The following is a 23,529-nucleotide window of genomic DNA, read 5'->3' on the forward strand; positions in this document are numbered from 1 at the left end:
GAGACTCAGTCTTTGGGCTTGTTCATCAGCAGTGTTCTGCTTTCAGAAGAGATTTTTGGCTGAGGGAAGCTGCTCACTTCAGAGGTTAGTTGGCATAATTGACCACTGGGCAGGGAGGGAACGTCTGTGACTGGTGGAAATCATAAATAGCATTTAGAGAGGACTGTGAGTACCCAATTGTTAAACCCGTGCTTGGAGAGAATCGAAAGAAGAAGAGGAGGCGGAGTGTACAGAGAACCTTGAAGTGTTTTTTTTGGTAGGGGTGAGACTTATTATTCTCTTTATCTCTGTAGAGAGGCAGAGCTGGATGTGGTGAGCCCATGAAGCCCTCAAGCATAGAGGTGAAAGGGGGGTGATGAAACATCAGATGTGCTTCAAGAGCCAGAAGGACTTCATGCCTGAGAAGAGCCTCTTCTATTGCAATGTTCTCTCACACCAATCATGGCATGCAGTTTCCTACATTTTACACTTGGTTGGAGACCTCAGAAGTCCTTCTGAGGAAGCAAGGGTTTTGAGGAAGGCAGTTGTGATGTGGCCATACTGAAGTGAATGACCTCTGAAGAGGCATTTTGCCAGTTTGGAGGCTCAGGGTATAAAGCAGGGTTTCTTCCACATGCAACAACTAATTTAGCTTTTCCTGAAATTTGATCAGGGCTGTTTTAGTGGGTTTGGATAGCACATATTGCAGCCATCTCGCCCCATGCTCCAGAGTTGCATGCAGTCTTATTGACAAGAACAGTATTTGCTTGTTTGCTGCTGGTTTTAGATTGCATGAAATTTTCTAATAATGGAGAATAATACAGGAACTGATTTATAGCAGGATGTGCGGTTGTAAGGCAGCTCCAGAAATGCACCCAACACCCAAGAAGTATAAACAGACTGAAAAAGCAGTATATATATGAATGTTGTGCTCTATTTCAATTTTCAGAATATTCTGGAGTGACATTTAGACTGGATTCCAAAGTTTGGTGGAACGAGCCTTTCTGTTGGCCCTCTAAGTAGCTCAGTCTAAATTAAGAAATGAAAAGGCCCTTTAAATTCTTTTTTGCATGGCGCTGGTGCTGTCATTGTGCTGTTGGTGTCCAGGCCATGGGATGTCCAGGATGGGAACAGACAATGCCATGGAGCAGCAGAGCTCTGTGCAGGTGGGCTGGGGCTGACAGGGCTCCTTGCACACAGCCTGCGTGGAGCCAGGCTGGATTTCTGTGCTCTTGTGGCATTTAAACACTTCCCAGCCTAGGAAGGAGTATATATAGAGGCCTCAGGGGTTATAAAAAGCATCAAGGCAAAACTGCCTCCCAAAATACCCCTGAAGATGGAGAGTGCTAGCTGCCTGTGGTCCCACCCTCCCTCATCTCCCAGAGGCTGCAGCAGTGTATTCTGCCGTGACAAAAGCATTCAGGAGCACCAGTTCTGCTGGCACACAAACCCTCTGAGTGTCCCCAGCCACAGCAGCTGGCAGTGCTGTCACTCACAGCTCCTGAGTGCCCCTGCCAGAGGCTCCCTACCTGGGCCGGACCCACCTGGCTCCAGGAGAGCCTGCTCATCCATCAGTGTCTCCTTTGGAGAGCTCTCCCAGCCAGCCCTCACGTGGGCTCCTTGAGGAAGAGGAATGCAACAATCTGGGTACCTTTAAAACACTGTGCATTTCTAAGGGAAACACTTAACTTGAGATCTGTTCCAGATGCTTCTGTAACTCTATAGTTGTTGTCATGGTGTACAAGGGAAAATAATCTCGGAGCATCCCTCGTGAATTAACTGCTGGCTTAGAGCCTCAACAAAATAACTTTGTTTTCAGAACTGTTTTCAAATATTTACTCATACCCCTGTACACAACATACTTCACATTTGACTTCAGTCATGTTGGGGATGGAGAGTCAAATGTTTTTGGTTATCTGGGACAATCTCTCCCTCTTCCTTTTTTTTTTTGTCCCCTTGCATGTGAGTGTATCTGTAATAGTCTATGTTTATTTGTAAGCACAGAAGAGTTTGGAAGTCAGCTAGGTTATTAGACCAAAGATAATTAAGAAAAAAGGCAAAACAAAAAAAAGTGCCTGAATATAAGCTGGGGATGTGTGTAAATGCTTCAGCAGACTAAACTAATGGTAACTTTTTTGCCAGATCCCATTTCTCTCATTTTCCTGGAACTGGATTTTTCTGTCTAGAATTTATATTATGCCATTGATATTTTTGGGACATAAAATACCAAGATTTTTTTGAAACTAATTCACATTGTCACATGAAGTAGAATGTTCAATAGCTTCATTTTTCCTTTCATTAGAATGATGGGACTTTTTGCACAGTGAAAATAATGAGTTATACTTAAAAAAGGAGAAAACGACTTTGTTTCCTTTCTTAAATGCAGTCTGAGAAGTTAGGACAGGTAGAAGCCCTGTCAAAAAGGAGACAAATCCCATTTTATGCACAGTGTATACATGGACCAGAATTTTCATTATGTCTTTCCTGCACTGGCAGCCTGGTACTCTCTTTGAAATCTGGGATTTCAGATTGCAAGTAAGAACAGCTGTTGTTCTTTCATTGGAAGTGTCTCATTGTGTTAAATGGTTGTCTTTTTTTCTTCTTTTTTTTTCTTTCCTTTAAGCAATTTAGAGCCCACCAGAAAATGCCCATCTGCTCTGCTAGGAGCCTTTGTTGTGATTTTCGATACAGCATCAACAAGGTTGATGTTTAAAGCCTTAAAGAAACACTAGTAAAATTTCAGATATTGTACCACTGTTAACAGCAGATCATTTCCCATTCAATCTCTTTTCACCAGCAGCATTTTGCAAAAGACTTTTATTCAGCTCTGGGTACAGCATGGTTAATGAAGTTTGGGTTATTAAGGATAAACTTTTTCATGTTAGGAATCAGGAAATACAGTCTTAATATTTACAGTCTAGCACACTGAATAATCTTGTACTTATGTTTTGAATAGATAAGAGAGCTGGGACTCGGGGTTTACAAACAAAGGTCTGAACTACAAAGACAGTTTAATTGTGGTCATTTCAGTAAATGAGTTTAAATCTGCATTTTTCTTCCATACAGTTTCCATTTTACATACTGCAGAAAGGATTTTTAGTTGCTAAACCTTGTGGAGTTCAAGCTGCAACTGGTCTTAATTACTCCAAGATGATTTTTAGTGAGGATGTAGTGAGGATGAGAACAAATATGTGCAGTTGACATCCTCCTTGAGCATCAGCATTCCAACCAAGGACGTAGATGCAGTAAATTGTTACTGCAAATATCCCACATGGGCTGAATTGGAGCCTCATGTTTGAGCAGTCTGAAGGAGGCTTTTCATTTCTTGCTCTGACCATTCATAGAAATATAATTTTGGACATATGTCCACATATCTCATTCACAAACTTGAGCAAATGGCATTTAATAGACTAGATAGACATGTTAGCTCAATGTTGTACCTGAGCTAACAAGCTCTCAGGAGCTCAGATAAGCTCCAGTGCCTACTTTGCCCAGGGGTTCATGGCAGGGATTTTATTTGGAAAACAGAGCTGGGAGGCAGAAATTAAGTTGTGTAAGCCTTTTTAACTTCTTAACAAACTACGTGGATTGTTAAGAGAACTTAAGAGTTATTTGCAAAATCCAAAAGGATTCAGTAACACCTCTGAGCAGAGTAGCAGCATAACTGTGTAATTACATAGTGTTGACATTGCCTTTCAGATGTTTTCCAGATAAGTGAATTATTTTTATTTGCAGTTCTGTCACTGTTGTCTCTGATAAACTTGTGGGCAGCTGCATTGTAGCCTTTGTGATAGAGCCTGGATTTCAAATCTGGTGATTGGCAACTCAGTTTAGTTTACAAATAGCTCTGAGGATATGGGAATACTCCTATTGCCCTTCTGCATCCAGCTCTGGGCTCCCAGCACAGCAAGGACAGGGACCTGATCATCTCCAGGTGATCAGAGGGATGGAGCACCTCTGCTGTGAGGAAAGGCTGAGAGATTTGGGATTGTTCAGCCTGAGGAAGAGAAGGCTTTGGGGTGACAGGATTACAGCCTTTCTGAAGGGAGCCCACCACAAAGGGGGACAGAGGGACTTTGAGCGAGAGCATGAGGTGACTGGCTTCAGGCTGAGAGTAGGTTTGGGTTGGATATCAGGGAGAAATTCTTTACTGAGAGGGTGGTGAGAGACTGGAACAGTTGCCCAGAGAAGCTGTGGCTGCCCCATCCCTGGAAATGTTCAGGAGCAGGCTGGATGGGGTTTGGAGCAACCTGGTCTAGCAAAGGTGTCCCTGCCCATGGCAGAGGGGTTTGAATAACATGATCTTTAAGGTCCTTTCCAGTCCAGTCCTATGATTCTCTGATTGCATTTCTCCAGTACCATGAGATTAATTTGGTGGAATGCTTGGCATTTTTTCTGCTGGCAAACTGTTGCAGTCTACTGGAGTGTGTTGTATTAATGCATGGCTGACATCTGTTTACCCGCCTCACCAGATAGAGCTATGAAGTCACTCAAAATGTATCTTTTGAGATGTTGTAGCTCTCAGGTATGTGCTGCACACTGGAGTTTAATTGTGCTGGATTATTTCTTTGTAGGTGAGACCTTTTAAAGCAAGCATGTCCCTTTCTGTGCAGTAAGTATGTGAAGCTGTGCACCTCACTTTGCTGTTTTTCTCTCCTCGAGTCCTGGAACATGTTTCTTTACTTTAGAATAAAGGAATGAATTATTTTTCTCTCTTGAGTGAGCAAAGTAGAACAAATTTGTTTGGAAAGCACTGATAGTTCTGCAGTAAAATTATTTGCAGTGAGAGAAGACCCTGCATGAACACATGGTATCAATAAACCCTGCATGGTTCCAAAACTTGACTTGCTGTATCTCTGCTGTCACTGCATCAGGAGGAAATTACTTTTTCTGCCTTCTGACTTCAGGATGCTTCTTAGGGCTGCAGGAAAAAAAGCAGGATTTTCTATTTGCTAAGCAGGAGAGTGTTTTTTGAGGCAGAGACATGGAACACTATTTGCTGAACATTTTTTCATGTGAAATCATAAGAGCAGCAGTCTGCCCTTCAGTGCCCCAGGAAAACCCCACAACCAGCACAGCCCTATTGTGAGGGCTGTGAATGAAGAAGTGAGATGAAGAAGTCACTGGAGTTTTGAACAGAGCAAATCAGTGCTCTGCCACTGCCTGGGAACAGCCCACGCTGTAAGTCCCAAAGATACATCCTATTTATAAATAAAAAAGAAAGGAGAAAAGCAATTCATAGTATATTCCTGTCTGTATAGGACTAAGCAAGTTGTGATGATCACTGTTCCTCTAACAGGATTGTAGAGTTTTGTTTAATAAGTATCCAACTTAACCTGTGGTCTGGGCTTGTTATTTCTGAAATAGCTGTGAATAATTTTAAGGACTCCTTTTGAACCACTATCTGTGTTTTAAAAATGAGGAATAATTGGTTTGTATTGTTTCATTTTGATGGAAAACGTATTTTTTGCAGCCAGCTAAGACAAGATGAACTACAGTTTTTTGGGGCATGTTATTCTCATGGTGTAGCAGCATAACCAAGGGATTTCTTGCTCTGCAGAAAAAGATTTCATTTATGTAAAATTTGATCAAAGCTGAACTGAACATGTGTGTCTGGCGAGTGAACTTGCCTGAGTTTCACACACATTCTGTATTAGGTACAGAAACAAATTCATTTTTCTGTGAAAATATTGAGTGTCTCTATATTTCAATGCAGAAAGGGAATGACTGTTTTCTCCTGCTCCCCTTTTCCTCCCTGTCCCAGCAGCCCTTCATTTCCATACATATGCAAAAGCTCAGAGGTGCTATTCAAATCTGCTTCTGCATAGATGAAACAGTGAACTGGGATTTTAAATAATTTTGTGCCCTCTAGTTAAACTCTGACAGAAGCCAGGCATGGCAAATCAGTTTGCTCCTGTCTTCCCTTTTTGTTCAGCTGTCTGACCCCTTGCTGCTCCATTTGAACCAGAAAAGTAGAATAAATCCCAAATTTTACAAGCCCAGCCTCAGGGACTGGGAAGCTTCAGAAGGTCTGTGGAGAAAAATGAGGAATTTGCCATCAGCATTTCTGCTGTGCTGTGAAGCTGCTTCTCCCCTGGGGTCTGCAGGCTCCTCCAGTACTTTTGGCAGTTCAGGGAGAAACCTGCAGCTTCTGATGCAGAATTTGGCTACCAGGAAACTTCAGCCTGTAGTTTTGCAGTAAGAACACAGAGTGTAAGGACTTGGCTGGTTTAGGTTGTCATTAAATCAAGCATGCAATTGCTGATTCATCCTAGCAAATAAACATCTAATTAAATCTGATTTTTGATGAAACAATAGAAAACACTTCCTGTACTTCCCTTCAAGGATATCATAGCCCAATAGAATTGTTTATTTTGTGAACAGAAATGCCTTTCCCCTGAAGAAACCTGAAATCTTTGCAGTGCAGGTTGCAGCAGACTGACTTGGGATAGGTGTGTGGGAGGCCTGTCCGTGTCCATGTCCTCCTGTGTGACTCTGTAGGAGCTGTGTCTGCCTGGGGTAACCCAGCCTGGTGTTTGGGCTCAGGGAGTGTTGGGGTGACAGACTCATCTGGTTGGTGCTGTGGGACTGGGACACACTGGTTCCTGCTGGTCTGAACCCACAGAGTGTCAGTATGATAGAGGAGGTGATGGTTGTGTGCCATCCAGCTGGCTGATGTAATGTCAAGGAAATGGGACTAGCCAAAAGGGAATGCAAGCCAAGCTGGAAAGCAAGGAGGTACTTGCTTCCCTGCCCCACCTCGATTTATGAGTATCTTCACTTCAATGGCATGAACCTGCTCCAAAGAGGAGTTTGCTGTTTCAGTTCCCTTCTTCAGGCCAAGCCAGGAGCGCTGTTGGTGTGCAGCTGCAGGTGTTTATTATGGTGGGTACAGTGGCACTGGCACACGCCAGCTCAGCTTGGTGCGCCCTGAGCACCCACCTCAACCTGGTGCTCCATGGAAAACCTGTCAGGGGGACAGGGATGGGCCTGTGGGCTTGGTTACCTGCAGCACCAGGGCTCTGCCTGCTGCTCCCTGCATTCCTTGGAGGACCCAGCCTTGAGGCCATGCCCAGGCCGCTCTCCCCACTCTCTGCTTGGGTGTATTGCACTGCCAGCTGGCAGCACTGAGTTCTGGGATGGGATGTGGCCATGCTTGTCAGGCTTGCTAAAACTCACAGGGAGACTTGATTTTGTAGTCTGGATTGGCAGGTGGTGGCATGGTCATCCTCAGCTGCAGAGATCCTGTTTTGCACTGGTTGAAGGAAAATAAGGCAACAGCTGGGTCACAGGCTCCTGGTAAAAGGCGCTTCTTGTTTTCCATCACGTTAATGTGAGCTCTAACAAGATGTCTTAGATGTTGTTGAAATAGGCAGAAAATCAATGGCTGCAGTTTTGGCTGTTCTGTACAGTGCTGGGGAAAGATCACGGTTGGTTTAAAATTTTTTAAATCTTTACTTAGAGTAAAAGGAAGTGACCAAAACTGATAAAACCTCCTTTAGAGTGGAAATATGTGCCATCCTGTGAGAGGGAAAAGGACCAGGTTTTGGTGAGCTGGGAGGCTGTGCAGGCACAGTATTTGGGAAGAAGCATTGTCTGAACCTCTCTGTAGGGAGGTTTTGGAGTTGAATTTCTTTGAACACACCTTAGATCTGCCTCAGTCTGAGAAAGACAAGATTTTCAGCAAGAACTTTTTTATTTTTGTCCAGACCTCAGCTTATTGGTCTGAGACAAATCTTCTGCTAAACCTGCAGTGTGTATATGAGCATCAGAGGTTATATTATATTCCCAGTCTATCAGAAAATAAATCTCTCTGACTTAATATTAGCCTGTGTACTGAAGTGTCCTACTCATGAAAATTGAGAGGCTTTGTCGTGTTCCCCCCCCCCCCTTTTTTCTGTCCTTTTCCTTCTGTAAAGGATGGCTGCTTCTTACAAATCCAATGGGCTGATTTGCACAGCTTTGGGCTTTATTCTGCATCTAATAATGTCCCAGTGGCTCATGTGAGTGACAAAGTGGGGAGGCCTGTGCAGGAGGTACCCTTCTGCTGAGTGTGTTACCACACAGTGTTGCTGATAAAACAGGGTCCTGTGCTCACCAGGAAAATAAAAATGGGGGATATGAATAGGAGCAAAGGCTTTCCATCTGTCTTAGCACACCTCTTTATCCTGGTGTTTAAATTTGTTTTATTTTTTCCCCCTGATTGGCATGTTTGAAAGAGCAGCTGCTTGCCTGCGAAGGTCCATCCTAGCTGATGCTCCATCAATTCAGCTGTTACTTTATTCACTCCAGTGGCAGGCTAATCAACCTTTTCTTTTCAAGTGTGTCAAAGCTCTGAACATGAGACAGTTTGTAATTATGGAAAATGGGAGTACACTTTTTATCCTTAGGGCAATTAAGTGATTCTGCACCATGAGCTAATACTATAAATAATCTCTTAGAGTTGTTTTTCCTGAATGGTGAATTTTCCACTGAGCTTCAATGGGTGGGGGAATATATATAGCAAATAGTGATGATTTACAACGTAAAGCCTCAAAGCACTTTATAAAATCATCTTTGACTCTTCCCAGCTCAGGTTGTTAGGCTTTTCATTCTGAAACAAAATATAATTCTGATGCTTTCCCACTGCATGTCATGAGAGAATGAAATAATTTCTTTGCTGTTACCCTGCTATTGAGCACTTCTATGCATTCAGAAAGAGAAGGAAGGAAATTAAATTATGCTTTTAAGTAAACTTGAAGTAATTAAATTATATTTTATGTAAAACTTATATTAAAAGTGCATGCACAATTTATGTATTACTGCTATTCTTTCTAGTCTAGCATGGTATACAGTTTTTGATAAGCACTGGCCTTTAGCATCCTGCCAGTGTGTTTAGACAGGTTTGGGCAGAAATGAATCCTGGTACCAGGATTCTGCTTCATGAGGAATTGGAACAGTCAAGAAAATAGGTTTTCCTCATTTCCATAGCCAAGATTAAGCAATAGATGTTCTGAAATGGGGACCCATGATCTCTGAATCAAAGCAACAGCTGGTGAATAAGTGAATTGACTCTATTAGTGCAGAAGAAGAGCAATTTGAGAGAATTTAAAATAGTGTTAATGAGTTACTTTTAATTGAGAATGCTAAGGAAAATGAAAGGAAGCATAAAAATGATACCACAAATAAGTACCAGTATACTGGCAAATACTGATCCTGGTGAGTTTGGCTTGAAGGAAAAAGGTGGTAGAAAAGCTGTGAAGTGAATTTCTGACTTATAAGAATGAGATTATAATGGCTATTATAATTGTGGGTGCAATCTGGAGTGTTCAAATGCTGCACTGGCTGCTTGTTTCAGAGTGAGCAGGGCTCTTCCTGACCCCAAAGACACAGTGATGTTTAACACAATTTAACACAGAGGTGCTGTTGAAATGCTGAAAAGTGCCAGAGCCCTTTGGAAGTCTCCCTTGGAAGGCTGTGCTGTTTCCCTTTGTTAACTTTTTGGGTTAGGACTGTGTGACAGATCTGGCCATCTGGAGCTTGTGGCTAGAAAGAAGCAGAGCCTTCTTACTGAGCTAGGTGTGGGCGGCCTTTCGATTTCAAATTGCTTCTATACTTAAGTCTCAGCTAAAAGAGAGCTCCAGTAAAGATTTCTGTGTTTGTTGTGGTAAGAGGATGTCATCTTCCTCCAGGAAAACCTAAAAATCAAAGGAGAGCTTATTATAAGGTATGGTAACTGACAGTGCTGACGCACTCATCAGCTAATTGGAAACACATGGTTCATAACTGCTTTTTAAACTATTTTGAAATTTTACTTGGGCTCTGTAATTGGGAGGTGGCTCAAAGAGAGGTATGTGGTTTAAATCCATGGTTGCCAGTGTGGCTTCACAGAGCCATGTCTCTTCATGTTGCTAAAAGGAAAAGGCTAGGATTCTCTGTGGTCTCTAGACCATTAATATGTGTTAAACTTAAATGACCTTAAATGAAATTATTTTTTAAACAAATAGGCAATAGCATGGCATTCTATCTTTTTTATCAGATAGAGTTTGAACTAAAAGACTCAAAGTTTGTTTTTGTTTGGGTTTTTTGTTACTGAAAAGATTATTAAGGATGTTGATAATAGGAAGGACTGTGAGGTGTAATGTGTCACGAAAGTCAACATGACATCTGAATACATGTATCTTTTTCTTTGAGATAAAGATCTGTGTTCAGACTGACAGAAATGTGCTATTGCTCTTTTGCAGTGCTAGAAAGATAAGTCTTAGCTGTTTAAAAATACTCTTGGTTAATCCTCCTCCAATTGGATTGTTGGAATAGTGGTTGAAACATCAGTGATAGATTTTACAGCACTTCCACCGGGTCACTTTTGATAAGTACTTATGCAAAACTTCTTTTGAAATGAGTTGACTTATTTTGTCTTTTGTTTGTAGTAGATGATATTTGATACCCTGGTAGGGTATTATTAGGCTTTGTGGGTTGTGCAAATTCAAGAAAATGGCAGGAAATCTCTGACTAGATTGGATTAAACCAGAACTAGATGAAATCCCCCTCTCTCCTCCAACTTCAGAAACCTCATTGCAATATTAGGCTCTCAGTTTTTCTGTGGAGGAAGGAGAGAAAGCATGATTTGGTGTCTTTCACTATGCAGTGCAGGCAGAGTTAATAAATACATCAAGCAGTAAAATACATTTTGACAGGGGCTGTTGAGAAACTTAAATTCAGTATATTAGAAAAGATGAATGGGTACTAAGCTGATTAACTTGTAACTCAGTCTATCAACAGAGAATACTTCCTCTGTGCTTGATGCTGATTTCATTTTCCAGTGTGAAACTGCTGCCAAGAAAATAGTTTCAAAAGTGAAAAACTAGTCGATGGCCAAGATTGTTTGAAGGACAAGAGGCACAGAATGAGCCATGCAGTCTGTAAATTTGAAAAGTGTCTCAGAGTCTTATCTTGCTGAAAGACAGTTTCCCTCAAGTCAAACCTGTGGAAATCACGGCAGTATTGTTAAAGTTTGTCTCATGTGGCCCATGAATGCTCAGGGAAGTTTATTTCTTTCATCTGCATCCTGTTGCTTTTAATATTTTTTTTCTCAAAAAGGATGGTAATCTGTGCTGGAATAAGCTTTTCTGAGTGCTGTTGTACTTTTTTGCAAGTATATCTGCAGCAACATTCAACAAATACTATTAATTTCCTAAATATGTCCTGTAACAGAGTCTGGTAAAGTGTTACTGCTACTGTAGTTTGGATTCCAAACAGTGAAATGGGTGCCAGAAATTGTGTCATGGTCTCTCAGCAGCAGCAGCAGAATATTTTATATTTTTCTTGCTAGCTCTCCAGCATGTTGGCCACTTCACAATGCGACTTTGTTGTAATGCTAAAAACATTACAGCCTGCTACTCTCTTGTAAACACATTTTCACCTCCAGCTGAACTACTGACTTCAGATGCTCAAACCTTAATGCTTCAGTCAGCACAGCAGCATTAAGGTTTGAGCCCAGATTTCAGCCCTGCTGGGGTTGGATGGGATGTGCATCAAAAGGAGTCAATGACCTTTGATCACGGGTGTTAAGGGGATGGTCCAGCCATCTGTGCAGAGAGGAGAATTGTCATTGAGTGCCTTGGAAAAAACGGGCTGGGGAAAAGCAGGGAGAGAGGTGGAGCCCTGGGTGGGTTACTGAGCTGGGCAGGCAGATTGCTGCAGGAGAGAAGATGGGAGGGACACAAAAAGTGGGAAACCATGGCCTGAGCATCCCTGGCAGGCCCTGGAGAGGGAGGAGAAGGTGTCAGTGCTCAGGAGCAAAGGAGCTGTGAGCTGTTTCAGTTCCCCATTTTCCACATCTTTCAGAATGCCCTCACTTGGTTGCCTGGGTCTCTTGCAGAGAGTGGCTGGGCTGGTAACATGATGTGACCATATAGCCAAACAGGCAAACAGAACCAAAACCCAAATAAGCAAATGTGAGGTGAGTCTAATGCAGGTGAGGGATGAGGAAGTAGAAAAAATGGTGTTGCACATGCACCTGATGGTAAATTGGAGATAACTTGTCATGCTCTTCATAAACTTTCTGGGAAGGGAAGCTTGCAGCTAAGGGACAGTGGTGGCAATAAGTATTTTATATTTACATTTATATAATATATAATACTTATACCATATTTATATAATTATTTATGTAAATAGTATTTATATAAGTATTATTTATAAATTATATATTAATATATAATAGTTATACAATTACTATAATATATAATTATTATAATGGAAATTATATTTTATATAATTTATACGTAATTCTATTTTCATATATTTGTCTTTTTATATATTTATATCTAATGAATATATATTTATATATTGAACATATACAATTCATATTTATTATTATTTATATATTTACACTTATAAACACATAAATATATAAATATATAAATATAAATATACTTATAAATATATAAATGAATATATTTATACTTATAAATAAGATTTTTGTATGACTGATTTTAGTAGATGTAGGTTTAATATTCGAAGCTTTCAAACTGCAGCAGTAGGAGCCTGTAGACAAGGCCCTGAGTGGCTCTCACTGCCTGCGTTGTGTTGTTCCTGCTTCCCATCACTGGTGTCATGACAAGGAGCCTGTGAAAAAAGCACCCTATAGCTGTGCTGTCCAAAACAAACACTTGATCTGTTTGCTGTTATCAGCTGAATGTGAAACTCCTAAACTGTTGTAGAATAAAGAATCAAGTCTCCAAAAAGTGCACTGAACCTGCAATGATTCTGCATCTTATGTTGACCTGAGAGTTCATTTCTGTTTTCCATACATGGTTTGTTTGCTGTAAACAATATCTACTTTTGGAGATATATAAACACTAAATATTTTACTAGATGCAGTAATCTAACAAAGGTCTTGGTCTGTTGAACAGCTGTTTATTTCATGTAAAAATATGCTGTGTTTGGACATATTTTTTTTTTAATTTGGATTATGCATTTGTGCCTTTTTATTTGGATTTTGCTTTTATGTCCTTTTTTCAGATAGTATTTGTTTAGGTTTTTCCAAGTGGAAAATGCTTAGTTTCCAGAGTACTTCATTCCATTAATTGAAAAATGCAGTTGAAAGAAAAAACTTTGTTCTGCCTCAAAATTGCTGCTAAAGAGAACTAAATATAAGTAAACCATCTGCACTTCTCCAAAGTATATGTTGCTGCATGGCAGCAGAGCACATCTGGATTCAAATTGCAGCCCAGGAGTTTCAGGGTCATGATATTCTGAGCCTCCAGGAAAAGACATTTTTGGTACAGGAAATCTGTTGGTTCTTGTTATATTCTTTAGGCTCCCTGCATGGCATCACACTTACTGGGATAAGAACAGAGTTAGTGGGAAATAATTCTGCATATTCATGCACAAGTCCAGCTCTACCCAAAGGCTTAAAATGCTCAGTGTTTTATAAAGTGAGATTTCTTCTTGCTGAGTAGAAATTGTGGTTTATGGTGTAATTATTACTCAGGGTTCTCCTCTTTCCTTTATCTTAGAGTCATCTTCAAACAAACCATGCCCTGATGTTGTATTGACCTTTTTTCAGTGGAGAATATGATATTTTGTTCAATGAAGAAAGATAGCTGCACTTCCCTGAAACTCTGTTATTTTGTTTTGACTTTTCTGTCTTTAGGAAAACTTCGAGATTATCTTTGCTTGTTCCTAAAGGTGGTCTAAAGTAAGGCTGTGAGAAAAAGTATCCATTTTGCTTCTGTGGGTCTTTATATTCTGAAAAGTGAATGTTTCACTACTTATGGAACATCCCTACTTATGGAACATTAGCACTTGGAGAGTTTTGGGGTTTTGTTTCTTTCTTCCTGAGTGTGTGAAGGACAGCTTGTAATTATTATCAGTATTTGGTAGTTTGGTGGGTTTTTTTCCTAATTCTCACTTGGCTCTTTCTTTCTTTGCAGCTTTGCTCTGTCTGATGAAGCCTACAGGTCTTTAAGGGACCAGGACAAAGACCAATGCATCCTTATCACAGGAGAGAGTGGAGCTGGGAAAACAGGTAAGGAGCATTTAGGATCTGATTAAAAACCATTCAGGGCTGTTCAGAGCCTTGCAGAGGGAAGCTGGAGTCAGTAAGAGTTGAGAGATGTCAGTAATTCTCTGTGTCTGCCCACTGCAGAGAGTGAGTGCTGCCACACTTGTGGCTGCAGCTGTGAATTCACATAAAATAATGTTTTTTCACACTGTCACCACATTGAAATCCCATGTCATGTTAGTTCAGTGTCCTCATCAGTATCCAGTTTTACCAAAGTCATGCTGACTTGTCAGAGAGTATTGCAAGGGCCAGAAAATGTTTAGGCTGTCCTGGTGAGAAACCTGAAGAAATGGAAAACTGAATGCTCTGAATTTTCTAGACTTGATACTTCCACTTGTCTCTCAATAAACACATGCCTTTAAAACCTGGATTATACTATTTATCTAAGGAAAAGAAATAACTGTAGCTGATTACTTTGGAAATTTTATCAGCCCTTTGCACACTGTGCTCAGCTGCAGTGCTAAGATTGGCTTGTGTGCCAGAACACTGAGTTTCTTAGGCAAAGCTGAAATTTCCTTGAAAATGACTGCTGGTTATAAACTGGAAGATTAGAAACCAAGAGAGGATTGCATAACTGCAGTGCATTTTAGGTAGACCTTAAAAAAGAAAGAAGCCAGTTATTTTCAAAGATAGCAATTTAAAACAGAGGTGACTTGCAAAAGAGACAGTGGGTAGGAAGGCATGCATCTGTTTCCAAGTGATTTGAGAGATTTTTCCTTTGCATCTGAGAATATGTGGGGATTTATGGCTTATTCTGAGCAAGACTCTAAGTAGGTAACAAGAAGTTGCTTTCCAAGACTTTGGAAGCATCTAAAAGTATATCAAGTGTAATCATCATCTTTAGTGCTCTTAGATTAGTGGCCCCCAATTAACAAGTCTTGAAATCTTGTAATATAATCCTTATTTACAGTTCAATGACAGGAATGTTCAGTAGAATTGTAGTTTAAAAACCTCAATTTCTTATTAATATGGCTCTTTGAAGTTCCATCTAGAAGCTCAGACTTTAGCAAAGAGTCTTGGACTGGTGGTATTTAATGCCTTGGTTTCCTCACAAATTGTGAATTATCAAGCATCTCGTACAACTGAGGCATACATATTATTGATTTATTCATTTGAAAGGTGAATCAGAAGTTGAGTAGTTGAACTTATATTTGAAAATAGTAGATTTAGATTTGTATAAAAATTTTGAGGGTTCTGTAAATTTTGTAGCCATATGGGAAGCAATATTAATTATTCCTTTTTTATAAAGTTAAGTACAAAATAGGGAGTGGAGAGGGTAGGAAGTTCCTGGAGTTAAGGAAACAAACTTCTTACTACAGATACACTATATAACTGTGTTTTAAATTTTTGGTAGCCAGAATATTTGACATTTTTGCCCTGAAAGAACTGAAACTGAGCTGTCATCTGTTGAATCTTTTTATTTGCTTCCAATTTTGTCCTTGTTTCTCTGCATGTTTTTAATGTTAACTGATAGTTACATTGGGCAAGAAAACATGGTGCATCACCAGAATAAGGGGTGTATTTAAATGTTTTGAAATGTTACGGTGATAACTCCCTTCCTGATGTCTTTCTTGGGCCAAACAGAGTTGCTAATAAGAGAAAAGGCCTTTATTTTCTTTTGCTGATATTCGAAGGCTGTATTGAAGTCATTGTGTGTAAACTATTATAATAGCTTTTTTGCTGCTTCAGTGCATGTTTCTCTCAGTGATTGAGTGCCTGTGCTTAAAGATGTTGACTGTTTTAGGAAATATTTCAAATTAAATAATTGGGTAATTCCAAGCTCTGAAGGGAACAGGGTAAAAAATGAGAGCTGGGATTGAGGCACAAATAGAGGAGATGGGGGCCTCCTGAGCACACCTAAAGTTTGTGCTCCCTGATTGCTTCCTGTGTGGCAGGTTTGCTCATTTTCCTCTACACATGGAATAGTAATATAATGCCAACAAACAAATTTGGTTAAACAGGAAAAATCAAAATCCAAGGGATAACGTCTCATCTGTCAGTTCTTTCCTGAAATGAGACACTTAAATTTGTAACAGATCTCTGAAGATCTGTTACAAATATAATAATTTTTTTTTTTTTACCACAGTCTGGAATTGATAGGGTTTCCAGCTGTTAGTAATTGCATTATATATCAGCTTATATTGCTTGAAAGTTCACTATCTTGTATTGTAGTAACCATCACAGACTCTCTGTATAAACCAAATCATTTTCCAGCTGCTTTTGCCTGACCAGCAATAACAGAAGAGTTGGATGGATTATCTAATCCTTGTTTCTGTCATGGGTGATTGACACCCATATGAACCCAGCTTTGAAAATCCAAAAATTGTTCCAAACTTTCTTAAAAGCAACTCCAAACTAGTTTTATTGTTTAAATAAATGCTTCACTTTTTCTGTTGGTTTTCCTTTCAGATAGACTGGAGCATGTTAGGTGATGTTGCAGTTACTCAGCTGCTTGTAGATCAGAGCTGTAATTACATGTGTATAAGTGTTGTATTTTGCACTTGTTGTGTATCTGCTGATATAAACTGATTGAATTTTGTGTCTTGAAACTGCCTGGGCCTGTTTATTTTCAGGCTAGATTAAAACATGTCCAATGTGTCAGCAGGGGATTATGTTCTTCCCTTGAAGAATGCCTCTTACTGAGGCTGAAAAGGAGCAGGTAATGTGCTGTATCCAGTGTTGGCTTTTTTTAAGCTTGGGTAGAGGCTCTAGGTGTTTAAATCAAGAAAATTGCTGATATAATGGCATGGGTCTCAGAGCAGGGTGTGCTCCTTCTGCATTTCCAGATAGTACAACAGTGCAGGAGAAAACTGAAATGAATGTGCTCACAGTTCCTGTCTGGCATTGAGAAAATGTGATGGAGATTTAGTCTGCAAAGTCACATCACAGCCTTTTTGCCAATGCTTATCACTGTTTTATTTGGCTCTCCCCCACAGAGGCAAGCAAACTTGTCATGTCATATGTAGCTGCTGTGTGTGGAAAAGGGGCAGAGGTTAATCAAGTAAAAGAACAACTTTTGCAGTCAAATCCAGTCCTTGAAGGTAAGAATCTCACTGAGTACGTGCCAGCATATTACTTGTGTGTGCGTTGGTGTTCCAGCTGAGCTGATTTGGAAAACTGTGTCTGGTGATGTTTCATTGTTGTTTGGTGTCCAAAACCATAGGAGATGCTTTATGTGAACACATCTGTAGGGCTTTATTCAGAAGAAAATGGTTTCCCTCATTTAGGAAGAGCTCAGGAAGTTAGGTCATGCTTCCCAACCTCCTCCTGCTGCTCTCAGAGGGGCTTACCCTTTCTCAACCCTGCCTTGATGATGCCTGTCTGTATCAAAAGACTTGACTTCACTTCAGTCCCTCTGATTCATTTCCTTCCAAATCATATTTTTATAGTCTCTAGTAAACAAACAAGCTCTGTAAGGCATTAGTTCTCTTTTAGGCAAAAAAAAAAAGGGTGAAGGAATGGATGTTAGGAAAAAACTAAGCCAATCCATATGCACGCCTGTTTTTCCCTGAGACTTATTGTTTCTTGGGTCTGGTGATTGTTGGCCTGCTCTTCCTGACAGCTGCCATTCCTGCTCTCCCATGAAGGCTTTTATTTTTTTAATTAGCGATTTTAATTTAAAGATGTTGGCTGCCAGAAACAGAATAATTTATTTTTTTTTTTAAATCTTGTAGATAGGATGTATGATCCTCAGAGCTTGCAGTTCTCTCCCATTGTCTAATAATTGCCTTCAGAAGTTCCTGGGTTGGCACTGACTTATTTAGATCTATTGTGTCCATTCTTGACTCAGTCTTACCCAGAATTTTCAAAGCTGTTGTGGTGCTGAGACAAAGTCAGTTGTCAAAAAATAATTTTGGATTTTGGCCAGATCATTTGTGGTGTTTGTAAAGACTGTTGAGTGTAAAGATTATGTTTATTGCCTTGCTTATAGGTGATGAATTGGAACCTGTAGGGGGCAAGGACTCTGCAAGTGAAAACAGAGGGAAAAGTAAAAAAAAAAAAACAATAAAAGGAAAGGGAGTGCAAGAAATTGGGCAGAGAGCAGTGGGGAACTGGATGGTTAAAACACGGTCTTTGTACACAAACCAGAAATTGTAAGCAAAGACTTGTAAAGAAAGGATGAAATGTTAACATTTAAGAATAATAGAAGTGCTGGATAAGCCTTTCTTTGATGGTCAGCTGTGTTCCCCTTCAAGCTGAATGGGGGGATTGCAGCCCTGCATTGTTTTGGGTTCACAGAGAAGAGCTGTGTTGTTTTATCACTGTTCTGGAAGCAGATTTCAGATCCAGACAGAAATGGCATGGTGGGTACTGAGGCTTTTCTTGCCAAAGCTAGATTGTTCCCCAGGGACTGCCAAATGAGTTTGATTTCTTGTTGGTTTGTGAAGCTTTGTTTTAATGCAAGAGGAATCAGCTGAGCTTACTGAAGATTGCCTTATCATTTTATGATGATAAATGATGATTGCCTTATCATTTCAAGGTACTATTTGTTCTACTTGATGGGCTGGTAATGCCTGTTGAGGTGTTTTGGAAGGTTGGACACAGGGTTATTCTGTAAGGAATAAAAACTGAGCAAGCCTGGCTGCTTATACATGTTTTAGAAAGAAATTAGGCATTTGTGGTGAGATTTATTTTTCTTTGGTTATGTAGTTCTGTTTCAGTCAAACTGTGATGCAAGAAAATGACATAAATGTTACATATGCATAATTTATCTTATGGGATTATTTTTATTAAACTACAGTTGCTACTGTAAATTAACTTTTAGAAACAATGAACTTTAGGGAAAACCAAGGAATGTGCCTCATGCTTTATAATGGAACATTTGTGCTTGGCTCCATGCAGTTATAAATGACTTTACTGTTCAGCACAGTGTTTAAGAAAATGCAGCTCAGAGATTTGGTTGTTGAAAAGATGATTTATTGCAGGGCATAAAGATTTAAAAACAATTCTTTCACTTATCCTGGCCTTTAGGATCAACAAACTTTTCATTTTGGCTCTAGTTCTTTGGTCAAGAATAAGTCTACTCATGCAAGTGTGTGGAAGCCTTAAGGCATGTCTTTATTTCTGTCCAAAAAACGTTGACTTGACTTGATCTTCGAGTATATATATGCTATGTAAATAAATACTGGGATAAATAAAGTCTCTTGTTGGAAGTAGGAGTGCTGTTCCTAATGATAGAGGGGACACTCCTGCTTGGCTCCATGTGCTTGGACAATGTGGGAATTTGAGAGCTTGAATTGTCCTCCTGCCTGAGTTCTTGTCGTGCCCATGCTCTGAGATGGTGGCTGTCCATCTGAATGTCACCCTGGGCAGTCCTTTCTCAGAGAATTTCCATTGTCATTAAACTTGAGCTAAAGAAATTTAAACTAAACTAACCAGAAAGCTAGTTTAGGTCAGGCTGAAGACAAATTTTCATTGTGAACTGATTTCAGCTGAATAGTATTCAGCTTGGGGTAGGATTAATGAGTTGAAATGGTGTAAATAAATCCATTTCAAAGCATTGATTAAACTGTCCTATGCAAACAATTTTTAAGTGTCATTCTGTAATTTCCTCACTTCTGGCCTCCAGCTTTTAATGTATTCTGGGACCTAGGATTCATTTTTCTCTGAAATGAAGAAGAAGAAGTAGTATTTTGTCTATTTAAAGTTATTTGGATAATAAAATTATGAATTTGTTGATTCAAACCCCAAAGATATATGCTTAATATGGGTACAGTTTTGTTTTGGAACCATTTCCTCTTGTATGTTTTTCTTTAGCTTTTTTAAACAAGGAAGGTGTTGAGACAAAACCTCTTTGGACTTCTATAGATTTTTGGTATTTGTGATCATGTCTGTCACACTCTGTCCCCAGGGACTGATGCCCATTCAATGAGCAGGGCATTGTTTCTCTGAAGTCTGTAGTTCCTTTAAATATACAAGCAGACCTAGATATTGTAGCATCTAAATATTTCTTTTTTTACTGATAGATTTGCTTGTTGTATTTGTTTTCTCTCTTTCTCCAGCTTTTGGAAATGCCAAAACTATGCGGAATGACAACTCCTCTAGATTTGTAAGTATTTCCTTCAGTCATTTTGAAGGAGTGTGCTTTGCTGTTGGCTATTTCTGTTTTACCCATGTATCAACCATCAAGGCATCCATAAAGGGGGAAGGAATAATTTTGGGAGCTTTCTTGTAGCTGTCTGGAGACTGTTTGAAGAAGGTGAACACCCACAGCAACAGTCAGTATTTAATTTGTACACAGGAGCATGTTCTCCTTCCCTAGCATGTTAGTAGGGCACTGTTAGTGATGCCTCTTCAAAGATGTTTCACCTCCTTGCCAGAAATCTTGTTGGTTTCTGATATGGGCATAGGGCTCAATTGAATATCAAAGCAGAGGCTAAAAAAGAAAAACAAAATTAGGATGTGGCAGCCTGTGACCGGATGAAAACATAATTACAGAGCAACTGGATTCTTTAATTTTCTGGCACTGGTGGCTTTAGTGTCAGAGACCATGTGTCCTGCAACTGGTCTGCTTAGCAAGTAGATATTTCCATGTGATGTTGTTTTCCATTCATATGTATATTTTTTTGGGTTAAAATGACGACTTTAAGTTCCATTTGCTTTCTATAACATTTCAAAATGTGTTTGCATCTTTAGTTTTTAATATGAATATTTGTAATGTTATTTTTTTGCTTAAATTCTTTATAACCATCTTGTTGAATTCAGCCTTTTTTGGGCACAGAATGGAATGAGAAATTACCAAAACTGACAGTTGAAAAACGAGAAAAGTTGATGCTAGAGTTGAGAGGTTCAGAAGTGTGAGTACTTATCAGAGTTTCTCCTGCTAAAATCAGAAAACTGAACACAACTCTGTCACTTGCTCACTTGTGTCCAGAAAAGCAATATTGTGAGATGTGTGAAGCTGACAAGAGAAGGAAAATTGATATACTGGGAGGATGCTGTGTTGTGAATTAAAGCAAATGGATGGAAGTTCTGGACATTGTGAGATTGGAGAGCGGCTTTTTCTTTCCACTTGGGAGATTTTCTCTCCTTCCCTTCTAATTCTCAAGAGCTGATGATGTTCCACATGACTGTGAAGGCTCCTTCTGCAGCTCATTGCCTCTGATTGTGAACAGAGCAAGGAGTCTTCATCACAAGGCCAGGGCCAAAATTTGGAGAACATGTAGGGATTTTTAATTTTTTTTAACTAGAAAGGCTAGGAAGACTGCAATTATCAGACATGACACTGCAGAAATAATGAGCAGACAGCCCAGAAGCCTTTCCAGGACAAAGTGGAACTAACAACTATTTTGCCTTTCAAGTCCTCGCTTATGAACACTGCGCTAAAAATACTTTTGGAAATACCCAGCTGTCCCAGTCCTTGGAAAATGAAAATTTAATTATCTGATTTACTTTTTTTCTCTCTGAAATTCGAATCAGCTCAGAATTAATCTTGAACAATACAGTGTAGGAAGGAGAATAGAGTTTAAGTAGGGTCAAGTCAATCTTGATGAAATACCCAGTAAATCAGTAAGATTCTTGGAGTGAGTCAGTATAAAGTGCTTGGCTTTTTATGTTCTGTAATAAAAAGTAAAATAGAAAAATAAAGAAACTGCATTCAGAGAGAGATTGTGTTGAGTAAGGAAATATTATCACAAGGCTTTTTAATGGATTATTTTTGTCCTAGAATCTTAGGTTTGGGTTGGAAGGGACCTTAAAGGCCATCTCATTCCAACCCCCTGCCATGGGCAGGGATACCTTCCACTGGGCCAGGCTGCTCAGAGCCCTGTCCAACCTGGCCTGCTTCTCTGGGCAGCCCATTTCATTGCCTCACACTCATCACAGTGACAAATGTCCTCTGCTGAGCGTGTGCCAGAGGGTGGAATTTGGCTGAATCACTACTATAAACTCCCTTGCCAAGGCGAGCAGCGCTGCTGTTGCCTTTTCTGCACAGTCTGTCCGTTTTGTCACTGTTAAATGCGGCTGTTACTACATTAAGCACTTGTCAAATAAATTAAAATGATCCAAAGACCGCAGCGATCTTCTGTGATGTGGAAAAGTCCGGCAGGAGTCAAGGAAACGCGGCGGGATTGAAACGGCTCGTGCGGTGACAGCCCGTTAATTGTTGCCTCTGGTCTCCTGAGTTCCAGGGGAAAGAGTTCAGTGGGAAGGATCCATCACTTGTACAAGGCAGGCACACATGCGGGGACAGACGTCCCCCACTCGGGGACAGACGTCCCACGCTCGGGGACAGACGCCCCGTGATCGCTGCCAGCCCCTGCCTGGGGCCAGGCTTGCGGCTCTCCTTCAGCTGCTTCGCGCTCCCAGGGAGAAAAGAAGATCATCTCTTCCTGCACAATAATTTCTTCCTGCATCATAATTTCTTCCTGCACCCCTCAGTAAATAAGCGTGGCCCTACCTAAATGGCTGCAGGGATTGTTTGGTGTTCTTGGTGCTCCGGGGGAAGTTTGTACAATGTGTGTTTTCTTCATAGAACCTTAGAAACCGAGCAAGTCACTGTTTCCATAAAAATCCCTGGCTTTGATAATGTCTTAGAAGATTTGAGTTGAGATTGTCAGATTGTTCTTCCAACCTTTCAACCAACTAACTTAACGCCTTGAACTTTTGTTTTTCTTAAACAGAAATTATAATCTTAAAATCTCTTCCTTTCACAGGGAAAATACATGGATATTGAGTTTGATTTCAAGGGTGACCCACTTGGGGGAGTTATAAGCAACTGTGAGTATTACTTTTGGTATCAGTATATTCACAGACTAAAAGGTTTTCTGTAGAAAGGAAGATGGTCAAATTATTGAAAAGATCACCTGTGTTAGTCTAATAGAAGTCCTCTCCATCATGTGATAAATTTTAATTTTATTGCTGTTGTGGTGCTGAATAATGTACCTTAGAGGAAGTGAAAACAGACTCAAGAGGTAAGCATGAATATTGAATTTACTGAGTTGTTTAAAAGGTACTGAGTCATGAGTCTGTATATTGTCTCTGAAGCTAGTGGCAGATGCATATGGATATCTGAGGGTCTTTTTTATTTGTGAATCCCTGGAATCAGATGTGTTACTAGGTTTGGTGGGTCATGTATTTATGGCAGATCCTGTAATTTGCAAGGGTGATAGAGAGTGTGCTGGAGATCACCATGAGACGAGTGTGTTTGCTTGGAACCAAAGCTGTCTGCACAAAAATTTATACACCTCAAAAGTGTAGGAAAAAGTTTGCATTGAGAGAGGATGTACAGCTGTTGAGTTTGGGGAGGCAAAGGTGGCCTTGGAGCTTGTTTTATGACACCTGTAGCAATTCAGAAATTCTGACCAGCTCTCTGTTGGGAAGAAAAAGGCTGGGAACTGAATGGCAGCCCAGAATGCTTTGACTTGCTTTTCTTTTGAGGGCTTAAGTGCAGCTTTTAAAATAAATTCCTCCTCAGTGCTATATAAAGCCATATTTGTTTGGTTTTCTTATTTTTAAAAGGGGAGGAAGAGGGCAGTGAGTGACTATACTAGGTGTCACTGACC

At 40.1% G+C, this 23,529-nt stretch overlaps 1 protein-coding gene across 4 annotated transcripts in view; it reads left to right on the top strand.

The window, feature by feature from the left end:
* Positions 1-23,529, top strand: part of MYO1B (myosin IB) — a 107,238-nt gene that overhangs the window by 32,848 nt on the left and 50,861 nt on the right. For all 4 annotated transcript variants that reach the window (XM_064718007.1, XM_064718009.1, XM_064718008.1 and 1 more), the window contains exons 4-7: positions 13,896-13,990; positions 16,963-17,067; positions 20,029-20,075; positions 22,681-22,744. In XM_064718007.1, coding sequence (XP_064574077.1) covers positions 13,896-13,990; positions 16,963-17,067; positions 20,029-20,075; positions 22,681-22,744 — 311 coding nt within the window. The remainder of the gene's footprint in view (positions 1-13,895; positions 13,991-16,962; positions 17,068-20,028; positions 20,076-22,680; positions 22,745-23,529) is intronic.

The sequence above is a fragment of the Zonotrichia leucophrys genome, chromosome 7 (assembly GCF_028769735.1).
Source record: "Zonotrichia leucophrys gambelii isolate GWCS_2022_RI chromosome 7, RI_Zleu_2.0, whole genome shotgun sequence".
In the NCBI taxonomy this organism is placed as follows: Eukaryota; Metazoa; Chordata; class Aves; order Passeriformes; family Passerellidae; genus Zonotrichia; species Zonotrichia leucophrys.